General features: G+C 38.6%; 1 protein-coding gene across 1 annotated transcript in view; it reads right to left on the bottom strand.

Moving 5' to 3' along the window:
• The window catches only part of LOC150096517 (uncharacterized), an 84,893-nt gene extending 73,713 nt beyond the window's left edge, over positions 1 to 11,180 (bottom strand). Inside the window, exons 1-2 of the mRNA XM_090408632.1 lie at positions 11,082 to 11,180; positions 416 to 659 (exon numbers count right to left, since the gene is read on the bottom strand). Of these exons, the coding sequence (XP_090264758.1) occupies positions 416 to 541 (126 nt within the window). The 5' untranslated portion in view covers positions 542 to 659; positions 11,082 to 11,180. The remainder of the gene's footprint in view (positions 1 to 415; positions 660 to 11,081) is intronic.
• Positions 11,181 to 22,191: the final 11,011 nt, after the last annotated feature.

The raw sequence follows: 22,191 nt of genomic DNA, 5'->3' as shown, positions 1-22,191 counted from the left end.
TCAGCCTGTATCTTCCCCACTGCTAGGTAAAGGCCTCTCCTAATTGTTGAAGAGTTGGGTTTACTTCTCCCATAGTGACCCACTCCATGTTAGGAGAATGTATATATTTGTATGAAGGTGGAAGACAATCACAAACATCGATGCCCTAGGAGTTATTAGAACCCATGGCTTTTGACCAGAGAGTGGATACACAAACGAATCAGCCAACCAGATCAGCTATATATATATATATATCTGAGAAACACAAATACCAAAAATAAAGTAAGTGGTTAAAAACAGATCAACTTTGAATTAACTTTTAGAATTAGCTATGTTATGACATATATGAGCAACATGAGCAAAGTGCACAATTTTTATTATGATAATAATATCTACAAAAAAAAGCATATATATATATATATATATAACAACTCACAGGTATTATTAATAGAGCCAGTAACAACAGGAGAATGTTGTGTTTCCATGCTGATATTGATTCTATGTCTTTATTCCACTGACAAAATGCCTCCATATCACATTCAAGCATACCAGTCTCATTCATTTATGTGAATGACATGAAAACAGATCATAGTCTATATTCAACACTATTGTAATGTAGCTCCAGTAATATTTAAATTATTTTTTTCTTATAGTATTTGTGGCATTCTCTCCAGCAAAACCTATAAAATAATGCAAACTTTATCAAATTACAACATTCAATTTTATCAATTAATGAAATTGGACAACAAAATAAAAATTCTAATTATGCCCTAAAAACAAAATTAAATGTCTGATTAATTTCAGTATATACAAAATTTTAATATGGGTTCAAAACTGTCCTAGCATTCTTTAGTTTTCAGAAATCAAACTTACATGTTAAAATACAGAATATTTACCTTTCATATGTTAAGTTGTTGGAGAAGCTTGTGAGAACTAGGATCCAGAGTTGGGTTGACAACAATGGTATAATCTTTGATGGACAGCATGGATTTACTAAAGGGAGGTCATGTTTTAGTAATCTACTTAATTATTACAATAAAGTGACTGCTTCCTTGGACAGAGGAGAAGGATGCACAGTAATATACTCGGATTTCGCAAAGGCTTTTGATAGAGTACCTCATGATAAGTTGACAGTCAAACTAGAGCAGATGGGGTTGGATATTAGATTAGTGCATTGGATTGGAGTCTGGCTATCTGATAGGTATCAACAAGTTGTGTATGGGGGTGCGATATCGAGGAAAAGGAAAGTCACTAGTGGAGTGCCTCAGGGGTCTGTTTTAGGGCCATTACTATTTAACTTGTATATTAACGATATTGGTGAAGATTTGGATGGAGATATTCAGTTGTTTGCAGATGATGCAAAGTTGGGATGAACCATAAAGAGTAGTGAAGATGTAGCCTTGCAATAAGACTTAAATAAATTGAGTGACTGGGCAAGCAAATGGGGATATGAGTTCGATGTTGCAAAATGTAAGGTTTTGAAATTTGGAAAACAAAGATGGGATGCAGAATTTATGCTTGGTGAGAATATATTGTTGGAGGTAGAGGAAATAAGAGATCTGGGGGTGATAGCGGATAAGGATCTAAAATTTAGGGGACACATCGCCAAAATTGTGAAGACAACACAAAGACTTCTGGGAATGATGCGGAGGACACTGACGTGTAGAAGTAGGGAGATTCTTGTTCCATTGTATAAGACTTTGATTAGGCCACACATGGACTATTGTGCCCAGATTTGGTCACCGGGTTTTCAGAAGGATGAAGAGATGTTGGAAAGGGTCCAAAGGTGACTGACTAAGGTAGTTTCTGACCTCTGGAATGTCGAGTATGAGGAAAGCCTGAGAAGATGCAACTTGTAGAGTCTGGTGGACAGGAGGAAGAGGGGGAGATATGATAGAGACCTACAAGTTATTAAGGGGTTGTTATAGGATCAATGCTGGAGAGGTTCTACAGAAAATAGTGGGAGATTGGGGGAGAACCAGAAGTCATCCCTGGAAACTGTATAAAGAGGGTGTGAGTAGGGGAGCGAGAGGCAGGTTTTTTTCGTGCAGGGTTGTGAATGATTGGAATGCCTTGCCTAAGAGCGTGGTGTCTGCAAGGAGTTTGAGTGTGTTTAAGACACAGTATGATGAGATGTGTGTGTGTGATAAAAGGACCTCCCAGATGAGTCTTTGACTCCATGATGTCTTGGGAAATAATAATAATAATATGAGTCAACAATACATGCAAATTTATTATTATTATTATTATTCTATTTAGACCTTGAAGTCAAAGACTCATCACAGGGAGTTTGTTCTGGCATACAAACACAGCTCATTGTACCATGCCTTAAATACATTCAAATTCTTTGCAGGGCGACCAATGCAGATGACACAGTTGAGATATTTAATGATCACTTTATTAGCATTCCATTCTGATTCGGCAGGATTTAGTCCTAAAAGGATAAGAAATGGTGTAGTATTAGAAGTGGATGGAGATGTATTCCATCCTTTCTTTTAGGCTCACACGGTGATCCGAATGCATTTTTGAAAATTATGGAGACAACTACCGTGTCTGAATAAAAACTTTAGTTTAATATAACTAAAATCTACATTCGACATTTCGACCTTTATGTCAAGGTCATCTTCTGGAGCATACAACTATACACAGAAAACAAGCTAAACTACAATCAAACTGGTTTGTTAAAGACACTGATCAACCACTACAACAATTGTTGGCCTGACCTCTGGTGGAAAAAAAAAAAAAAATTATACATCAACGCTAGAGTCCTATTATTAGTATTAACTGTTCGTTGTAGAAATACATTGGGCACAACAACAATAACAAGTATCTATCTATATACATATATTAACATCATGTACACCTTCCAGCCAGTTGGTATGGAATGGTTTCTAATACTAGCTGAGGATTGGCTAGAGTCCTGACTTATGCTGGATCTTATATATTAGGTAGGCTGAATGTGTGCCATCCAGATCCTTGGAATTTTCATGCCATCTTTGTTGTTGATATTTGGGTGGTTTATCAGGATTTCGCAGGCTTCCTTAAATTTCCTTTCGTACCAGGTTTTTGTGCGGTGTAAAGAGCAGGTGCTTTTCCAGTTGATTTGGTGTAAGGTGTTGAGTGTGTGGTCTGAGAGGCCTGCTTCACCATAATGGTTATATTTAATGTGTCTGGTGTGTTCTTTCTTGCGTATAGGGATTGTCCGTCCTGTTTTACCAATGTACGGTAAGTTACAGGTGCAGCGGATGCAATAGACTCCAGGATGTGCTAATGGGAGGAGAGGATCCTTAGAGGAGTTGAATATGGTTTTTAAGTTTATTGGGTAGTTTAAAGGTGGCATTGAGGTTATAATGTTGTAGGATTCTGTTGATTTTTTCCGATAACCCTTTAATGTACGGGATGGCTATGGTTTTACTGTAATCTAGATTCGTTTTTGTTGTAGTTTTATGGAGTATTTTATTAACGGTATTTTTGTTATAGCCATTATTTATGAACGTGTCGCTGATGATTTTTTTTTTTTCCCCTACGTCAAATGTAGATTTTAGTTATATTAAACTAAAGTTTTTATTCAAACACAGTAATTGTCTCCATAATTTTCAGAGATGTATTCCAAATACTGAGTATGTTAAATGTCAGTAAAGCAGAGGGACTGAATAGAATTTTCCATGAGATTTAAAGGAATATGCTGTGAAATTGACAGTGCCATTAACTTGTCTGTTTAATGAAAGCTTCATGAAATTGGACAAGTTCCTGGAAGAATGTATGATACTGATATTGATAAGCGCCTTCGTAGCACAATTGGAAGAACGACGGTGCATTGCGCCCTTCAATTGGATTAGGCCTAAGTTCGATTCTCGTTGCGACGGGAGGAATCTTTATCTGGACGATTTCAATCGAAGGTGAGTTAGCCGATCTTATACGGAAGTAGCAGGGTTTTTTCTCCCGGAAACTCAGGTTTTTCATCCCGCATACAGACAAATCGGCCCTTCAGAACACACGCAATTTACAGACAAAAAAAAAAATACTAGTTGCGGTGGAGGTGGGTGGTTGATGGAGATGATTCTTAGTAGAGGTTTGATGTAGTAGAGGTTGAGGCAGTTGTAGGTGTCCTCCCGCGATGAGTCTTCGGACGCCTTGGAGGTATCAGGAATAATAATAATAATAATAATAATATTGCATAAAGGTGGTGGTGGTAAAATGGAGGCATCAAACTATAGGCCTGTTTGTATTTCTTCTGTAGTGTTAATATTTTAGATAAATTAGTAAGAACTCATATATAAAATTTGGAAGATGAGGGTAATATTATTTATGCAGGCCAACATGGATTTGTTAAGGGACGTTCTTGTTTTAATAATCCAGTTACCTTTTACAATGTAACAAAAGCAGTGGATAAGGGTAAGGTATACAGTCCTGTTTTTGAATTTTCCACAGGCATTTGACAGGGTGCCATAAAACAAGTTGGTTTTCAAGTTGGATACACATATGGATTTCAATATTAGGTTAGTGGACTGGATAGGTAAGTGGCTTTCTGATAGGTACCAGATAATTGTATATATCTTCTTCTTCCTAGCATTATGTCCTGCTTGGTGTAGGGTCCACTGATTTGCATTTAGCCCTTCATTTAATTTGGTTTGCAGATCAGTAGGGTGGATATTCATGACTTGCATGTCTTCTTTTAGATGGTCTATCCATCACTTTTTCAAGCATACTTTAGGTCACTAGCCATCTGGGATAAGTGTAAGGGCTCGTCCCGCAACAGATTCCTTGTCAACCCTGGCCACATGCCCATCATTGTAAGTGTGCTTCCCTCATCTTCTATGGAACTGGGACAATACCAAGGATTTTCCGGATGTCATAAATTGCAATATGGTCTAGTCAAGTGTATCCCAGTGTCTATCAATCACAGCATCTGAATCTCCGTGACATATAGTGCCAGTTCATGCTGTTTTGTTAAAGGCCAATACTCTGCTCCATAAAGTGTAACTGGTCAGATGACTGTGCAATAGATCTTGGATTTGAGATGTTGGGGTATTTTCTTGTTACACAGGACTCCAGTGACCTGGCATGTTCTGGCATCTGGGAGGGTACTACTATCACATGTCACATGGGATTCAAGATACTGACAGTTAGAGGTCCGAGTAGGTTCAGTAACATTGACTAGAATTGTGCCTTCTGTTTGAGTACCGCATTCTAAATATTCAGCTTTTCAGGTTGAGTCATCGTATACTGCGCTTTTGTGCAGACCTACACATTTTACAGCGTAAGCTTCTGTAACTGATAATCGCGTGGAATAGGTTGGTTGCTCCTTATTCCTGGTAGTATCCCATGTCTGTCGAAGTGTGTGTTCACTGTTGAGTAGCAAACCAAAATCATCAAGTCATGTTTTCCACTGATCGAACAGTAATTCAAGTTTAGCACACTGGTTTTGTGGGCCAGCAGGACTTCACTGGCAACAACCTCACCCAGGGTCCATGGGTGAGGTTGTTGCAGGTCTGCAATCACTGTGTCCATGCACAGGATAAACGGAAGTGGTGATAGGACAGATACTTGGTGGATGCCTACCTGAATGGCTTGGTGACACTGGCATCACAAATGGGTGCTGTAGTGCTAGTCTGCCAGTAAGATGGAATCTTGTTTTCCTTGATGCATTTATTGAACAGTCCTGTCAAAAAACTACACCCCTCATTGTCCTAATGTTTCCCAAACTTCTATAGGGATATATCATCAAGCCCAGTCACCTTGAGGTTTTTCATAGCATGGATGGCATTTGTAACCTCTGTAGATGTGATAAGTAGTACAACCCCAAGAACAGGGTCAGCATTGAGAAATGATGGATGTGGGCACTCTTCGTTACATATTGAATTAAAATAATCATGTCGTAGTTCGAGAATATCTGCTGGTTTTTGCAGTAGCTGCCATTCTGCATCTTTGACATGTATGATATGGCTAGTCTATGTATGTCAATAGCTCCTTCAGGTTTATCCAGATGAGTATACAGATTGTAATAGTACTCAGCTTTTGCTGCCACTACTTCTTGTCTAGCAAATGCCTTGAGTTGGCAGTAGTGAGCGAGTGCTCACTACTGCCAACAGGCTGTCATCAGTTCTAGATTGTAGCTTCCTGTATGCATCTTTCTTGGCCTTTGCTATGTGCTGAACATTTTCATTCCACCACCAAACTTGCTTGTCTATGAACTGACGACCTGTTTAGTTGCACCTAGAATTTTTTCGGTACTTGACTGGATTTTCATGACAGTCTCATTCCATATTTCTCTTGTTGTGTAGCCAGTTTCTATTTTGAGGGGACTGACAGCATCAATTTGTGTTTCATGACCACCACTATAATAGGTGATGAGGTGGGGTGGATATTTCCTTAGAAAAAAAAAAAAAAATGTCTTTGCTAGTGCCAGATCACATGCTCCAGAGCATTCTAAGATATGTTTGCTTCCATCATTGCATGTGCCATATCCACAACCACCATGTATGTGATCAAAACCATCTCAGGAATGGCCAAGCATGGCCATTTAAGTCTCCACCAATAATTACTGGTTCATCTGTTTTGGCACTGATGCTGTGGATGTATATTTCCAAGTTCATTCAAAATTTATCATGCTCTTCAGCCGGGAATCCTGGCTGAGGTGCATAGCAGGAGATAACGTGCTATCTGTATGCTATTGCTACTCCATTTCAGTCAGTTGTTGTTCCATAGTATAGGATCTCATATCATTCACCTATGTCACAGGCCTTTGCTCCTTTCCATTTTGTTTCTTGGATGCAAATGATGTCAACATGTCTATGCTTGAGTACATCAGCAAATTAGTGACTTCGTTCAGTCAATGTTCCAATGTTAATTGTTACAAATTGAGAGATATGGCCTATCTTCTTTGGTCTGCACTGGTCTTGAGTAGGTAGCCCTTGTCCTCTTATTGCCCTTATCGGATGAGGTTGGGGCATGTTGCGTGTGGGGTATGCCCTATTTGCATCGTAAATGTCTTGTTGGGATTGATGCACGATGCAGGATGATGCAACTTTAAAAACCCCCAACCGGCTTGTTGCAGAGCCTGATGCTGGTGAACACGGTTTATCTGGTCCCTTGGTTGGGACAGCTCAGGCATAGCTCTCAACTTCGAGGAATGCAATCCCCTCTGCCACATCAAGGCTGTGTTTGAGGAGGGGGAGATATCAAGTAATTGTATATGGAGGAACAATTAGGGAATAGGAAAGTTTCAAGTGGAGTTGCACAGGATTCAGTACTGGGACCATTACTGGTCAATCTTTATGTCAATGATATTGTCATGGGACTGCAGGAAGATATTGAGTTGTTTGCAGATGATCTCATGGATGGACATCACAAGCAGATTCACAATCTTTACTCTCTTATTCTTTAATGAATAATGAAAAGAGTAAAATCATCTAAGATTTACTGATGACATAAATTTGAAACTTGGGACAGTTATTAATAGTGCTGATATTGAATAAGCTGGAAAGGTGGGCAAAAGAATGGTGATTTCAGCTTAATGTAGTGGAAGATAAGATTTTGAAATCTGTGATACACAAATGGGATACTTCTCGTTCTCATTTTCCAGGTCTGTGCGGTTAGCCTAGTGGCTGTGCACTTCACAACCATATGCCTGGGGAAGGAGTGTCCTAGGTTTGATTCCCATCGATGACGTGAGGAGCTGAAGGATCTTCCTCAGCCATAACCAAGGTAGCAAGTCTTGGGCATGAACAGTAGGGTTTTTCATCCCGGACAGCACACAAAGCATACTTTATACTGGAAAAAGTGGAGGAAGCAAGGAATCTTGGGATGACTGTAGATAGAAATTTGAAATATATAGAACATATTTCAAGGGTTGAAAAGACATCTCCAAGAACGCTGCAAGATTGAGGAGGACATTAACCATAAAATATAAAAGGGTGGTGATCGCATTGTATAAAGCTTTGATTAGAATGCATCTGGATTTCTGTACTCAGATCTGGTCACCAGAATTTGAAGGGGATGAAGTGACATTTATCCTTACATAATGTCATTATCTGCCCATTCAGATGTGAAATCTGGAAAACTGCACCTAGCTTCACAATCATTCCTACACTTGTACTTATCTATCCCTGGGGTGGCTATTTCCTTCCTGCATTCACACTCATGTGTCCCAGGAGTGGCTATACATGTGCTTGATTGCTTCCACCATAATATCTCTCGTTTCCCTGGTTTTACACTCCCAAACCCTCGCTGAAAATGACTTTCTCCAAGCCCCTAACTCCAAAACCATTTAAGTGCAGTCCATCAGGTATATACAGGTCCTTACATCTCAAATTAACTCCACACATCTATAAACTGCACACAATTCTTCCTTAACAATCTTCTCATTGATTCATTGGCATCATGGCCCTTCAACTCAATTCTGTCCTATCATATTGGGGCAGCAGCAGACTCACAATCTTTACTTTCTTACTCTTTAATGAATAACGAAAAGAATTAAATCATCTAAGATTTACTGATGACATTGTCCTTTTAGGTAACTCAGCAGAACTTCAAGAAATGGTTAATAAATTAAATTCAGAAAGTAAAAAGAAAGGATTAAATATAAAAAAGAAAGAAAGAAAGAAATGATAATGATAATAATTATTATTATTAAATGTAAAAAGAAAGAAACAAAAATAATGTATAAAAAATACATAGCCAAAAAGCCAGAATAGATAGTACACCAGGACCTCGATATAGTAACTTTCTATGTTTATCCTATATTTACCTAATGCCCGATACTTTGCTACTCGCAGCAAAGGTTGCATGCAAAAGTTGCCTCAGTCCTGAACAAGTTCAGGTGCAAACTTTGTTTGCCTGTAGTTGGGTAAAGGATTAAACTAAATTTATTATAGTCTAACCAAGTGGAAAATAAACTTCCAACATCTTTCTCTAAATCCAGAGTAAATTAATAATAAGATGGTACACCTTTTGGCAACTCGCATAAGTGAATATGACCTTTCCATTGCTTCTGCATTAGTATCACCACTTCTGGGTCTGCCTCCCACTGACAAGACCACAATAAAGGCCGAAACCGGTCTGGATAGTGGCCCTTCCCTTAATGCATAGCTTTATACATGTCTGCAAGGAGACGTGCTTTGAATTATGGGAGATACTGAGACAAGGAGTGATGAGAGCCTGGACCACCATTGCTGCGAGTTGCCTCAGTCCTGAACTACTTCAGGGAAAACTTTTTTGCCTACACTTGGGTAAAGGATTAAGCTAAATTTATTATAGTCTAACCAAGTGGAAAATAAACTTCCAATAACTACATATAACTTACAGACAAGATACTATTGATGATGGACAGTAGATGGCGCTGCGTGTAGATGATGGTGGCGACATTGTGTGTAGCCGGTGGATCATATATAGTGGAGGGTGAAGTGTGTGCAGTAGAGTGCAATGTCCTTCTTTAATAAGTTATTTGACTACACGGCGCTGTCATGTAATAGTAAAACACCACTACTGACCTGGTTGTAGTGGTCTGGAATTATAGCCGAAGCACTAAAGTTATGAGGCCCGCATCTTCTAGTTAAGTGCTAATAAACCAGCAAAGGTTGGTCGATTGGTAGAGCCTCGGCTACTAATGGCTCACGAAAAAAGTTAAGCAAGTTTGAGCACGGTTAATAGTTGGAAGGGATTCAATCGTTCGATGCTGTGGCACACTCTCCCTCGACGAGTCTTTGGACTCCCTGGTAGTGTCACACAATAATACATTCTTATAAATATAAGAACAGTGTTGTAACTAACTTTTCATGGGACCTGTGCAAGATTTTACCCCCCCCCCTTTTTGTTTGGAAAAAAATAACAAATATGATAGAAATAGATCGGTTATTTTTTAACTTTAACCAAAAACATTACGGAATTAGCTCCACGGTGGCAAAATTTAAAATTTGAAAACGAAAATAAAATACTGATTATTTATTATTTTTTTTTTGATAACCCATTTCAGGCTCCCCTCATCCTGGGCACCTGCCTAGTTACAGCACTGCATAAGAATATAATTTTTTTTATAAATAAATAATATATTATTTATATATAATGTATAAATAAAACATAATAATAAAAGCCAGCGAAATATCCGCGACTAAGTAAATATGGTCGCCAAAGTGGTCGATATAGCATTGTTAGGGGTCGATAGAAAAATATAAAACGTCATTGTACGGGTAATATTTAATTCGGTTAACTTTGGATTACCTCCATGCTGAATGCCAGTGCAATTAAGAGTGAATCGTGGGAACAGTGACATGAATAGAACCTGTAAGATGGAGTAAGGTCATGAAAATAGCTACTGAGGCCAATCAAGTAGGCCAAAATGACGTATTTACCAATAAACGGATGTTGCTGGTTACCGCTCGGCCGGCGCGGCGAGAGCGAGATTGCAACATTGCGCGGTTCTTATTTACTTATACTTACACGTATTCGATCCCAGTCTCATTTTCGTGCATCGGCATACATGTTCGAAAATTCATCAACATACATATTATAATTCAATCATTATTCATTCACGAATTAAACTTCTCTATGTTGAAGAGTTGAGTAGGGCTGGTAGTAATACCAGTGATATTAATTAATATCACTAGTAATACCAGTGATATTAATAGTGATAGTAATAGTAACATTATAATATATACTAAACGCAATTTAGTATATACTGATACAATAAACACTGTAACTATAAAATAAACAATCTAAAAACTCACACAGGCGTCGTTTTTTGCTTGTCCTATTATAATTACGTAATAGTAAAATAGAGGGGGTCGATAAAAAGTCAAGAAACTCTTTAAGGGTCGACGGTCAAAGAAGTTTGGCGACCCCTGAAGTAAATAAATATATTTATTTTCTTATTATTGTCTTGTGTTGAAAATTAAAACCGAGAAAAAAAAAAAACTCAAAGTTATATTCGATCTTGAGACATACAAAAAAATTTGCTACACAGATTTTCTTTAAGTTTATGAGAGAATGAAAGATACAAAAAGGTCCTGTACATTCACATTTTAGGCAAAAAAATAGTTGCAATCACGGATATAATACAACGAAATTTGTTACAATCTCACTGCTTTCCCGCCATTTTTTCTCACCTAATCGCTTATGCTCTATCCTTTTCAAAGTATGTCATTTTAGTATAAATCTCTCGGAGAGAAACATCAGAGTCATAACGTTTTTGCAATTGCATAAAGGAACTATTTAGCTATGAGTTTCGCGAACTGTGTAAATCAATTTAACTATTGTTCCCTTCTCGCGGTATAACGAGAAACGAGCTCCTGGTTGCTATTATACGAGCATGTGCTTTGAAAGTTCTAATTCTTGAAAACCACAGTTAGGCACAGTTTTGAATTATTGCAGCGCATTAGATTTGTAGAATAGCAATTCGGAGCGATAGTATTCTGTATAGATATAGACAATTAAAATTGCTTTAATATTTGCTGTCAGGAGACATACTCGGAAAATAATACAGAATTATTAGAATAAGCTGCTGTAGGTATGGAGAAATGAGCATTAATAATAATAATAAATATCATGTTTTATTATGTATAACAAAAAAACATGCATCAATACGCAAAGCCGATCAGTAATAAACACCAAAATTGCCAATCACTTCCTTATTCAACATCGTTATTATTTCGAGTCACCTCCTCCCCTCCCCCCCAACTTTACCAAGGTATGTCTGATAGGTATCAGAGTTGTGTATGGTGGAGCAGTTTCAAGGAGGCAGAGGGTTACAAGTGGGGTCCCACAGGGGCCAGTACTAGGACCTATATTGTTTAACCTTTATATCAATGGCATTGCCAGTGGATTGCAAGGGGATATTCAGTTGTTTGCGGATGATGTGAAGCTGGGAAAGGTTATTAGTAACAGTGCAGATGTGGTAGCCCTGCAAGAGGATTTGAATAAGTTAGATAAATGGGGAAATGAATGGGGGTTGTCGGTTTAATGCAGCAAAATGTAAGGTCTTGAGGTTTGGGAAACATCGATGGGATGCTGCATACTCTATGGGAGGAGTTATACTGGAGGAAGTAGGGGAGACAAGAGATCTGGGGTTGATGATTGATAGAAACCTGAAATTTAGGGGACATAATGCAAAGGTGGTGAAGGTAACACAGAGGATTGCTGCAATTATGAGAAGGACACTGACCTGCAGAGATAAAAGGGTTATCATTCCTTTGTATGTCTCTGATCAGACCACACTTAGACTATTGTTCTCAGACTTGGTCCCCAGGATTTGAAGGAGATAAATTAACTGTCGAAAGGGTACAAAGATGGATGACAAAGATGGTTTCAGGACTGTACAATTTTGGTTATGAGGATTGGCTGAGGGAATGTGGACTACAGAGTTTGGTGGATAGAAGAAGGAGAGGTGATATGATTGAGACTTTAAACTGTTGAGAGGTGGTTACAGGGTTGACACGGGGAGTTCTTTCGCTTGGTTGAACAGCAGGAAGGAGTGATGACAAGAGGCCATCCCTGGAAGTGATGAAAGGAAACTGTGAGCAAGAGGGTGAGGAGTGATTTCTTTGCATGGAGGATGGTTGAATGCATTGCCTGATGGAGTGGTGAGAGTGAGAACGGTCAATGAGTTTAAGGAGTGGTATGATAGACTTTGTATTTCTTAGGGGGACCTCCCCTCGATGACTCTTGACAGACTTTATGTTCTTATGAAGGACCTCCCACAATGAGTCTTTTGACTCCATGGAGGCCTGAATAATAATACTACTAATAATAAACAGCATTGCTGATAAAATTACTAAAAAAAAGTGGAACAGCCAACTTAAAATAGGATGCAGACATATATGGTGCAGAGGGTGAAGCTTGACGTTTTTTATATTCCATGTTATCTGTTTTGAGAGGAGTGATAGGAGAAGTTTGTGAGCTATTTTAGCTTGCTCTGAATGGGCAGAAGTGGTTGAATGTCGTTGTTGGGTGTTAGGATTGCATTTGGTCTTTGTATTTCTAGTGGTCATTACCATCATGGTTTCCAGCTTGCTGTGCTAGTTGGTTTGGATGCGCAGATGTCTTCATAAAGAATTTTTCTGCTAGGGTGCGTAGTAGTGGAGCCATGTAGGGGATATGTATGTCCAGGTGGATCTGGGCATTCCTGGCGAACCTCGGTCTTCCAGGATCATCCGTAGGCACTTCTTCTGTAGTCTTTGTAGCTTGAGGCTGTTTGTCTTAGAGGTATGGCTCCAGGCTGGAGAGGCATATAACATTGTGGGACGGATCACTGTCTTACAGCGTAGAATTTTATTTCTCATGTTTAGTTTGCTATGTCTGTTGATCAAGGGGTACAGCTGGGCGATGACTTTGGAAGCTTTGGTGCATGTGCTCGATGTGGCTGTCGAAGCATAATCGTTTGTCGAGTAGTATTCCGAGGTATTTGATTTCAGTTTTCCAGGGAATTTTTGAGTTGAACAGGGCGATGTCTCTTTTGGGGGATGCTCGTCTTGTTGTGAAGAGTATCGTTGTGTTTTTCTGGGGGTTTAATTGTAGTCGCCAGTCTGCAAACCATTTTTCTAGATTCAGGATGGAGTCTTGTAGTTTTTTGGTTATGAAATGTGGTTGGTGGGATCTGGCTAGTATAGCCGTATCAGCTGCATAAAGGGCGATGGTGGATGTGACGGGTGTGTGTGGTTCTGCAGGCACGAAGGAGGCGTCTCCCCGCGGCGGCGCCCCCTTCGTAGCGGCGCCCACATGCACCGCATGCTCAGAATGCCCGCTTCTGCCGGCTCTGCTTAATAGGGCTTGGGGTTTCGTCGGGACGATTTAGTGTGAGCCTGACTTTACGATGGATCTTGTATATGTGGCTGATGTTAAAGTTCTCGTATGCAGGACTGCATTGCTTTTCTAGGTTTCTTGCTATGGCTTCAGCTTTGGCAGCATCTGTGTATACTAGGTGTTGTACTGCTTGGAGAGGGGGGGGATTGTTCCTGAGGTTGTTTAGGAATTTCCATATGGAATGATCTGCTGTGGAGGTGATGGAGGTGAGCTTGTTTTCCCATTGTTGATTCCTGTGGTTCTGGAGAGCTTCTCGGACAGATTTGTTTAGTCTGTGGAGAAGTGTTTTGTCCTAGGGTGCATATGTGTGTTGTGGTATCTTTTCCTTTGTCTGATTTTTTTTCTCTTATTAAGTCCATGATTTCTTCCAGGAGACGATTTTATTTGCGGGTAGTCGTTCTGATTACCCACAAATGTGTGGCTGTTGTTATGGCTTTATTGATTTGATTGGTGAGGTTCTTTATTGCCATGTCTATTTCTTCCTTGGCTTTTATGTGGGAAGCTGGACCGATATATTTGGTAGCACTTTCCTAAACTTCTCCCAGACTATGGATGATTGGGGAGGGAGGTGGCTGGTCTTTGTTCCCTAAGCAAAGTAGGATTGGGTTGTGATCTGATGATAATTCGTTCAGTGCTTGAAGACTGTACTGGTATTTGATGTTGTGTAGGATAGCGATGTCTAGAATATCGACTGTGCCAGTTGAGCTGTGGTGGGTTGGTTCGGTGGGAGCTGTTACGACAGCGTTGTTTAGTCCTGCTTAACTGAAGAGGATACGGCCATTTTTGTTTGTCGTTCTGCTGTTCCAGGAGGGATGTTTGGACTTTAAGTCCCCAGCGACGATGATAGAGTCATTTATGCCAAGGACAGCATCCAAGTCGGAAAATAGCAGGGTCTTTGCGGGGGAGTTGTAGGCGGCATAGATTTTAATTCTTCCAAATGAGTTTGTGTGGACTTCTATGCCAGTGAACTCTAGAGAGGTTGAAGGGTTGGGTATTCCATTGTGCCTGATGTAGTTTTTGATGAATATGGCTGTACCGCCACCTCTTAGTCCAGTCGGTCATTTCTATACAGTGTGTAACCTCTCGGTTTTGGTATGTCTGAGGGTCTTAGATGAGTTTCGTTGATTAGGATGATGTCGGGGTTGTGTCTGTGAGAGAATTCTTGAAGCTCCAGTGTCTTTTTTTAGGCCATTGGCGTTCCAAGAGATGATCTGTAGTGAGTCTAGGAGTAATCTAGTTTTGTTCATTAATAAGCATTGATAGGATGGTGTGAGTTTCTTGTAGGAATCATTTTGTGGAGTTTATTTCCATATGGAATGGAATTAAGGGTTTGACTTACTGAAGTCTTGAAGCAGATTTGCCAATGAGGCTGTGATGACTGTTGTCATGTTTGGATGAGGTTGGTCCTGTTGGATATCTTTGGATGGGCAGACTACTTCAGCGTATGTCCTGATTTGACGGTGACTTTCCAGACTGTTGGTGTTTTCCATTTGTGAAAGCTGGTGTTTTGTTTTCTTTTGTTGGATGTCAGACAATTGGGGAGCCGTCGTCTCTGGTGCCTGTGGACAGGATTGAGAGGAGATCTGTTTCCTTTTGTTGTCTGTTTTGTTTTTACAGTAATGACTGCAGCCCCTGTAGTTTGCCGGGTGGGGGCCCCGCAGCTTGCGGGTTTGGCTGGTGAGGTCCATGCTTTTGAGCGGGTTGCTGTGGGATGGTTTTTCCATATTTGAAGCATTTAGTCTGCTCTGCAGAGTTTCTGTGCATGTCCGTATTTCTGACATCTGTGGCACTGGCCCGACGAGGCTCTTTTCCTTAATGGTTCAGTTGTGATTTTCAAACCACAGATCGTTGTTATATTCTTGTGTGTGTGTGTGTGTGTGTGTGTGTGTGTGTGTGTGTGTGTGTGTGTGTGTGTGTGTGTGTGTGTGTGTGTGTGTGTGTGTGTGTGTGTGTGTGTGTGTGTGTGTGTGTGTGTGTGTGTGTGTGTGTGTGTGTGTGTGTGTGTGTGTGTGTTAGGTATCTCTACGAGCACTAGGGGCATTGGACTGTTGTCGGCCCACAACATTCTGCTGACCTTGACAGGTGGGAGATCGTGAAGATGGAGATCCTTGATTATTTCATCTGTGCAGATTTTTTGTTATTCCCCTGAGTACAACTTTTAGGTTTTTCTCTGACTTCAGCGAATAAGTATGATATTTAATGTCTAACTCGTCCATGGTTTTTGTGAGGTGACTGCAGTCGCCCACTCTGGCAGGCTGAATTTTGACTCCGTCGTCCAGGTTTTTTGCCCATGAATAGGCAATTTGTTGGTTTTGCATAATGGGCCTGAGGGCCCTCCATCTTTCTTTTTCCCGTACTACAATTGGCAGGACTTTTTCGTTGTTGGGTGCGGGGAACGTCAGTTTTGGAGGCGTCTTCTTCCATCCCCTCGTTTACATGAGCTCCGATGTTTTGCGCTTTTTTCGAGCATCGGTTTTTTTTTCTGTATGGTCTTTGGTGTGGGAGCAGAGATTATCAGGTTCATCTTCCCTTCTGTGGAGTCCTCTATCGTTGTATATAGGTTTAGAAACCATGGCCACTCTACCTCAAATTTCTTCAACAGTTTTTTGAGAAGGTCGAGAGCCAACTTCTTATCCAGAGATTGGACAAAGTCGTCGAAATTTAAACTGTTCATGCTTAAAAATATTCAAATATGCTTACCTGAGAAATATATATAATGGCGAATTCCTTCGCTTAATCCCACTCCTGGATTTTCTTTGCTGCAATCACATTTAAGTTCATCCAATTCACTTCTAACTCATTAAAATCACATCGCAAAATTTTATATCGATAGCAATCACATAACACCTAACACTAAACGCTCCTAAAATCCAAAAACTCACACCAGCTTATAGAAAGAAATTATTCCCGACTTAAAATAAATGCTTCAGTAACTTTATATAAGAACCTCCTTTGCTGTTTGCAGAAATATATATAAAATAAACAACAAAGCAGTTCAAAAGGCAACGGACAAATAACAATAGATGGAAAAATGACGATATTCTCGGCAGTATTACAGTTAAAAAAAAAACAAAAGTCTATTGAAAAGACTAAAAACATCACCCAACAACATTCGGTTACAAACATTACACAAAAACACATGAAACTAACTAAAATTCAAAGGGGGGGGGGGAGGTATAAAGCTTTAATGTATCCGGGGAACAGAATCCAAGAATCATGCAAGCATGAGCTTCCTTTATCAGATGAACCAAATAATTAGCAAAATCGTTCATTACCATCACAAACGAGATCAAACAACTCAAATAAATAAATAATATTCAACGATCAGCAATACAAAATTAACAACCGAAAGTCAACAGCAAACTATGTACAGACAAATCGGCCTTTAGAACACACGCAATTTACAGACAAAAAAAAAATATTGTTGTTGGTGGTGATGATGGGCGATGGACGGCGTTGATGGTAGTAGTGTCGTGGTTGGAGAATTTAGTAGTAGTGGAGAGGATGAGATGTATTTAGAGAAGTAGAGTAGTGTGCCCTCCCACGATGAGTCCTTCGACTCCCTGTAGGGAAGAATAATAATCACGTAATAATAATAATATATTTTACAGCATGTGAACAAACTGGAACGGATTGATGCTCTCACATCTAAAACCAAAGATCACTCTAGGAAAGACAAAATAAGACTTACGGATCTTTTGACACATTTTGAATAACTAAATCCTATACTTCTGGGACTTGTGAACGTGATATTTTACATCGCTATTATCCCACAAACCGCAAAAAATACAGCAATTTACAAAGACAGCAAAAGATGTGACTTAATTAGTAAACCTACAGGCCTATAGCTAATTTACCGTACATTTCCATAATTCTTGAAAAAAAATAAAAATAAATAAAATAGGCAACAGAAATTATTATTATTATTTCTGACACCTCCAAGGAGTCAGAAGACTCATCGCGGGAGGACACCTACAACTGTCTCAACCACTACACCGAACCTCTACTACGAATCATCTCCATCAAAATGGAAATACTACTTGCTGAAATGAATCATATCAAAATTATACACAGTTGGAATATGAGGAATACTACATACCTAGTTCAGGAATTATCTGCCCCCAAAAGACCACAAGTACAAAAATAGACATAAATTATAGTAAGATTGTACTATAACGCGAATTCTTCAATGAGTTATATTATCACCTACTCTCTTCAATATATGCATTAATGACATTATCAACTTTGCCCACACGAAATCAAATATATTAATAAACAAACAATACCACATTACTGAGCCTGTGTAGCTCAGTAGAAGTGGCGTTTGCACCCTACGGCGCTTGACCGCATGAAGAAAGGATTTGGTGGTTCAAATCTAGTCACCGACTAGAGGAAATTTTTCTAAGCCTTTTTTCGACCGGTTCCCGAGTTAGTAAAACTAAGAAATGACTTCAATAACATTCATTGTAAACAAAAAGATACATAGCGCGTAACTTGAACCACCAGGGCTACAAACCTGGTGCTACAATTCAGACTGCAGTTGCGAGAAAGTATCTCATACCCACACTGCTCAACAATCTGCACAAAATTTAAAACACGTAAACAATTATTATTATTATTAAAATATTAATTATAATTTAAAATAAAATAAAATTAAAATTAAAAAAATATATTATAATTATTTTTTTTATTACTCCATGGAGTCCTAAGAATAATCGTAGGAATCCTAAACTATCAACGTAATCTGTCATACCTCTCCTTGAAACCATTAAAGCCAAAGCAATCACAACAGACTCAGGCAACCCATTCCATTCATCACCACTCTCCAAGCAAAAAATTAAGTCCTCACGCCCTTGTTAACCACACTCATATCAAACTTCCGGAGATAATTTCTGCTTCCTCTAGCCAAGTGCTGAAACATTTCTCCTACATCAATCCTATAAAATCCTTTCATTATCATCATCATCTTCAAGTCTTTCCGTGCCTACTGACACATAAGGCTGCATAAATCCTTTAAGTAACTTAAATGTTTCTATCGTATCCTCCCCCTTTTTGCCTACAACTTTTATAATCCGCAAACCCTCGATCTATCTTCATAGAAAGCATTCCACAGACCACTCACCATCTTGGTCACTCGCCTCAGGATCCTCTCCACGACTTCCTCATCCCACACACAAATGTGGTCATATCACGGATTTATGAATATGAATGATAACTCCCTTATCTGTGCTTGTTAGTGTGTTCTTCAATAACCAAGTAATCCTGTGCACATTGCTATACTGGCTACTTTAGCAATGTTCCCTCTAAACTTCAACTGTCTATCTACTACTACCACCACCAAATCCCTGGCTTCATCAATTTTCTGGAGAACGGTTCCCTCAATGTGGTAGACAGATTTTAATCTTTTTATCGCAAATTTAAATTTGCGATAGAAAGATTAAACAAATTAAATCAATATCCATCATGTTTTGCTCATACTGTTAGCTTATTGAAATCATCCTGCACGCTCTCTTTATATATCACCTTGATTACCATACACAACTTTGCATCACCAGTAAACACCTGAATATCTCTCTTCAAATTATTTCCTATATCATTTATGTACAAATTAAACAGCAGTGGTCCAAGCACAGAGCTCTGTGGCACATCACTTGTCACCTGCTTTTCTCTTGAATTCTGCTCCTTTATATACTACTTATTTGGTATATGTCCATCAACCACCCTTTCATCCATATCACTAGTTTCACATCCATCCCCATTTGTTGCAGTTTGTGTAATGAGTTCTATGTGGTATTCGGTTATTCAGTTTGCTTTATACTAAAGTAATTACACACAACTGCAAACTGTGCAAGCTGGATCAACATACACTTAGTCAAGTAGGTAACATTCCCCTCCACACACATACACACAACAAAAATATAGAAAACTACAATACTAATATTATGATAGTGATACATGAAAAAGTTACACTATTATTAACTTCCCATAAACTATTTTGTGCCAAATTAATTTGTTATCTGTCAATTTTCCAATATTATGATCAAATCTTATATTTCTGTCTTTTAAGGTGTTTTTTACTGTATCAATTCATCTACATCTTCGTCTTCCTCTGGGTCTTTTACCTACTAACCTGGCAAACAACACATCTTTTGCTAATCTTTCCTCTGATATTTAAACAACCATATAACCGGAGATTAACTCTGGTAACATATTCCTGAATACGAACAATCGCAAATACTTTATTAATAATCATGTTTAATGTGATACTGCGAATGATTCCGTTTGTTTGTTGACATATTTTTTCTCAGAAGTTTCATATCTGTGGTCTTCAGTCTTTGATAAAGTATTTCATTATTTCATTTAATTTCTAACACAGCTCTCAGATCCATAAGTTAGAAACGGTTTGAACACCATTCTATAGAGGTAATCTAGTGATTTGACTGCTTTCTGCCTTATTAAACATAAATTTATTCACTTGACTTCCTACCATACCAGCGTTGTTAATTCTGTTGTCTATTACCATAATTAATTTGCCGCCATCACTAAAAATGGTGCCTGAGTAACTGAAATCTTGTACTTGCTCCATACGTTTTCCATTCAGGACGCAGTTGATGTTTTCAGCGCTTCTACTGTTTTTTTTTTTCCATTGTATTTGTCTTTTTATTGCTAATTTTCATGCTTGAATTTGTTACGACGGTTATTCAGTTTAGTTAGGAAACCCTACAGGCTTGTACTCGATTTATTCAGAAGTATAACATCATTTGTTGAGAGCTGAGATTACAACACTAATTATGATATCAAGTTTAATACCACTTTCCTTCATCATATAATCCATATAGATAATGATAATGAATAACAGAGGAGGAAATATGCACTCTCGTCGCACACCTGATTTAACATCAAACCATCTTCCAGTACCTCCTTCAGTTTTAACTGCCGACTTACAGCTTAAATAGAGACTACGTATTGCTTGGTATAATGTTCCATTTACACCACATCACTGTAGCATTTGAATGCATTTTCTCTTGGCACCTGTGTCGTGTTCCTTTTCCAGATCTAGAAAACTGAAATACAGATCTTTGTTATATTCCTATGATTTCTCACTTATTTATCTTAAAATGAAAATCTGATCCTGACAACCTCCGTGTGTTCTAAATGGAGTTTGTTCTTCTCCACGCTTCTCTTCCACAATTTATTTTAACTGTTTCTCAAGTATAATTGCATAAATCTTGCCTAACACATTTAATAGAGAAATTCCTCTGTAATTCTCGATTCAGCGTTAGTCCCTTGTTTAAGGGGAATTCTACTCTATAAAAGAGTAGGGTGTACATATATATAGAACTCTACCTCAGTCATCTGGAATTTGGCCTTCTGACGAAGCTTTCTGAATTGTGAAATGTCAACACTGCAAAAAATTCCATACCTGCATATTAGGTCGAGTATCATCTACTCCAGTTGCCTTTCCACATTTCAGAATTTTGATTGCTTTCTCCACTTCAGGCAATCATATGTATTCCTGATTGCATTCCTGTTGAGTGTTTGTTACCACCGTGCTGTCACTGCTTGTTTCATTTAGCAATATTCAAATAATTACTCCAAACATATGGAATATCTTTATCTTCAGTTTTCATGTCACCTTCATCATATTTGATCTCTTTTTCAGTACTCTTCCCTCCATGTATAATCTTTTTCAATAGCCTCCAGAATATTTTGCCACCTTCCTAAAGACTTCGCATGACTTTATAAAGTACTTCATTTTCTTCCATTTTTCTCTGTATTCTCAAAGAGTGCAAGTTGACTTACTTACCAGGAATTTTCGATATTATTTTTTCTTTTCCTTGATTGCTTCTTTAACTTACTAGGTCCGCAATGTAGTTCTGATTTTTCTATTCTTGCAGATTACTTCACCACACTTCTCACTCTCTGGCTGAATCAATCAGTATTTTCTTCAGGGTTTATCACTGAATCTATAAGGATTGGTTCTTGTTTTCAATCCCTTTAATTTTTTCTTGAATAAAAGTTGTGTATTTGAGCCTACAGTTCACCTGTGAAAGATGCTCGACTTTGATTAGTTTTAAAACTTTCTTACACACTCTTCTTTTCAATGTGAAATTCAATTTTATCCTGCTCAAAACTAAATAGTGATTATTTCCTATTTCAAATCCTCTGTTTACTCTTGTGTCCTGAACCTAGTTGAAACACATCAATATCAAGTATAACATAGTCAGTGAGACCTTTCTTGTATCTCCTCTCCATGTGCATTTTCTCATGTTTTTATGTTTGAACATGGTCTTAGTAATAACTAGTCTATGTCTGAACAGAAATCCAGCAGGTGATTTATTATTAGTAGTAGTAGTAGTAAATTTTTTTTAAAAAGTACATGTATTAATTCTTACTGTAACAAAACAGTACTCAGCA

Source organism: Typopeltis vanoorti, chromosome 18 (genome assembly GCF_054136105.1).
Source record: "Typopeltis vanoorti isolate ZY-2024b chromosome 18, IOZ_Tvanoo_1.0, whole genome shotgun sequence".
NCBI classification, from domain to species: domain Eukaryota; kingdom Metazoa; phylum Arthropoda; class Arachnida; order Uropygi; family Thelyphonidae; genus Typopeltis; species Typopeltis vanoorti.
This window is presented reverse-complemented; position numbering and strand designations above follow the sequence as displayed.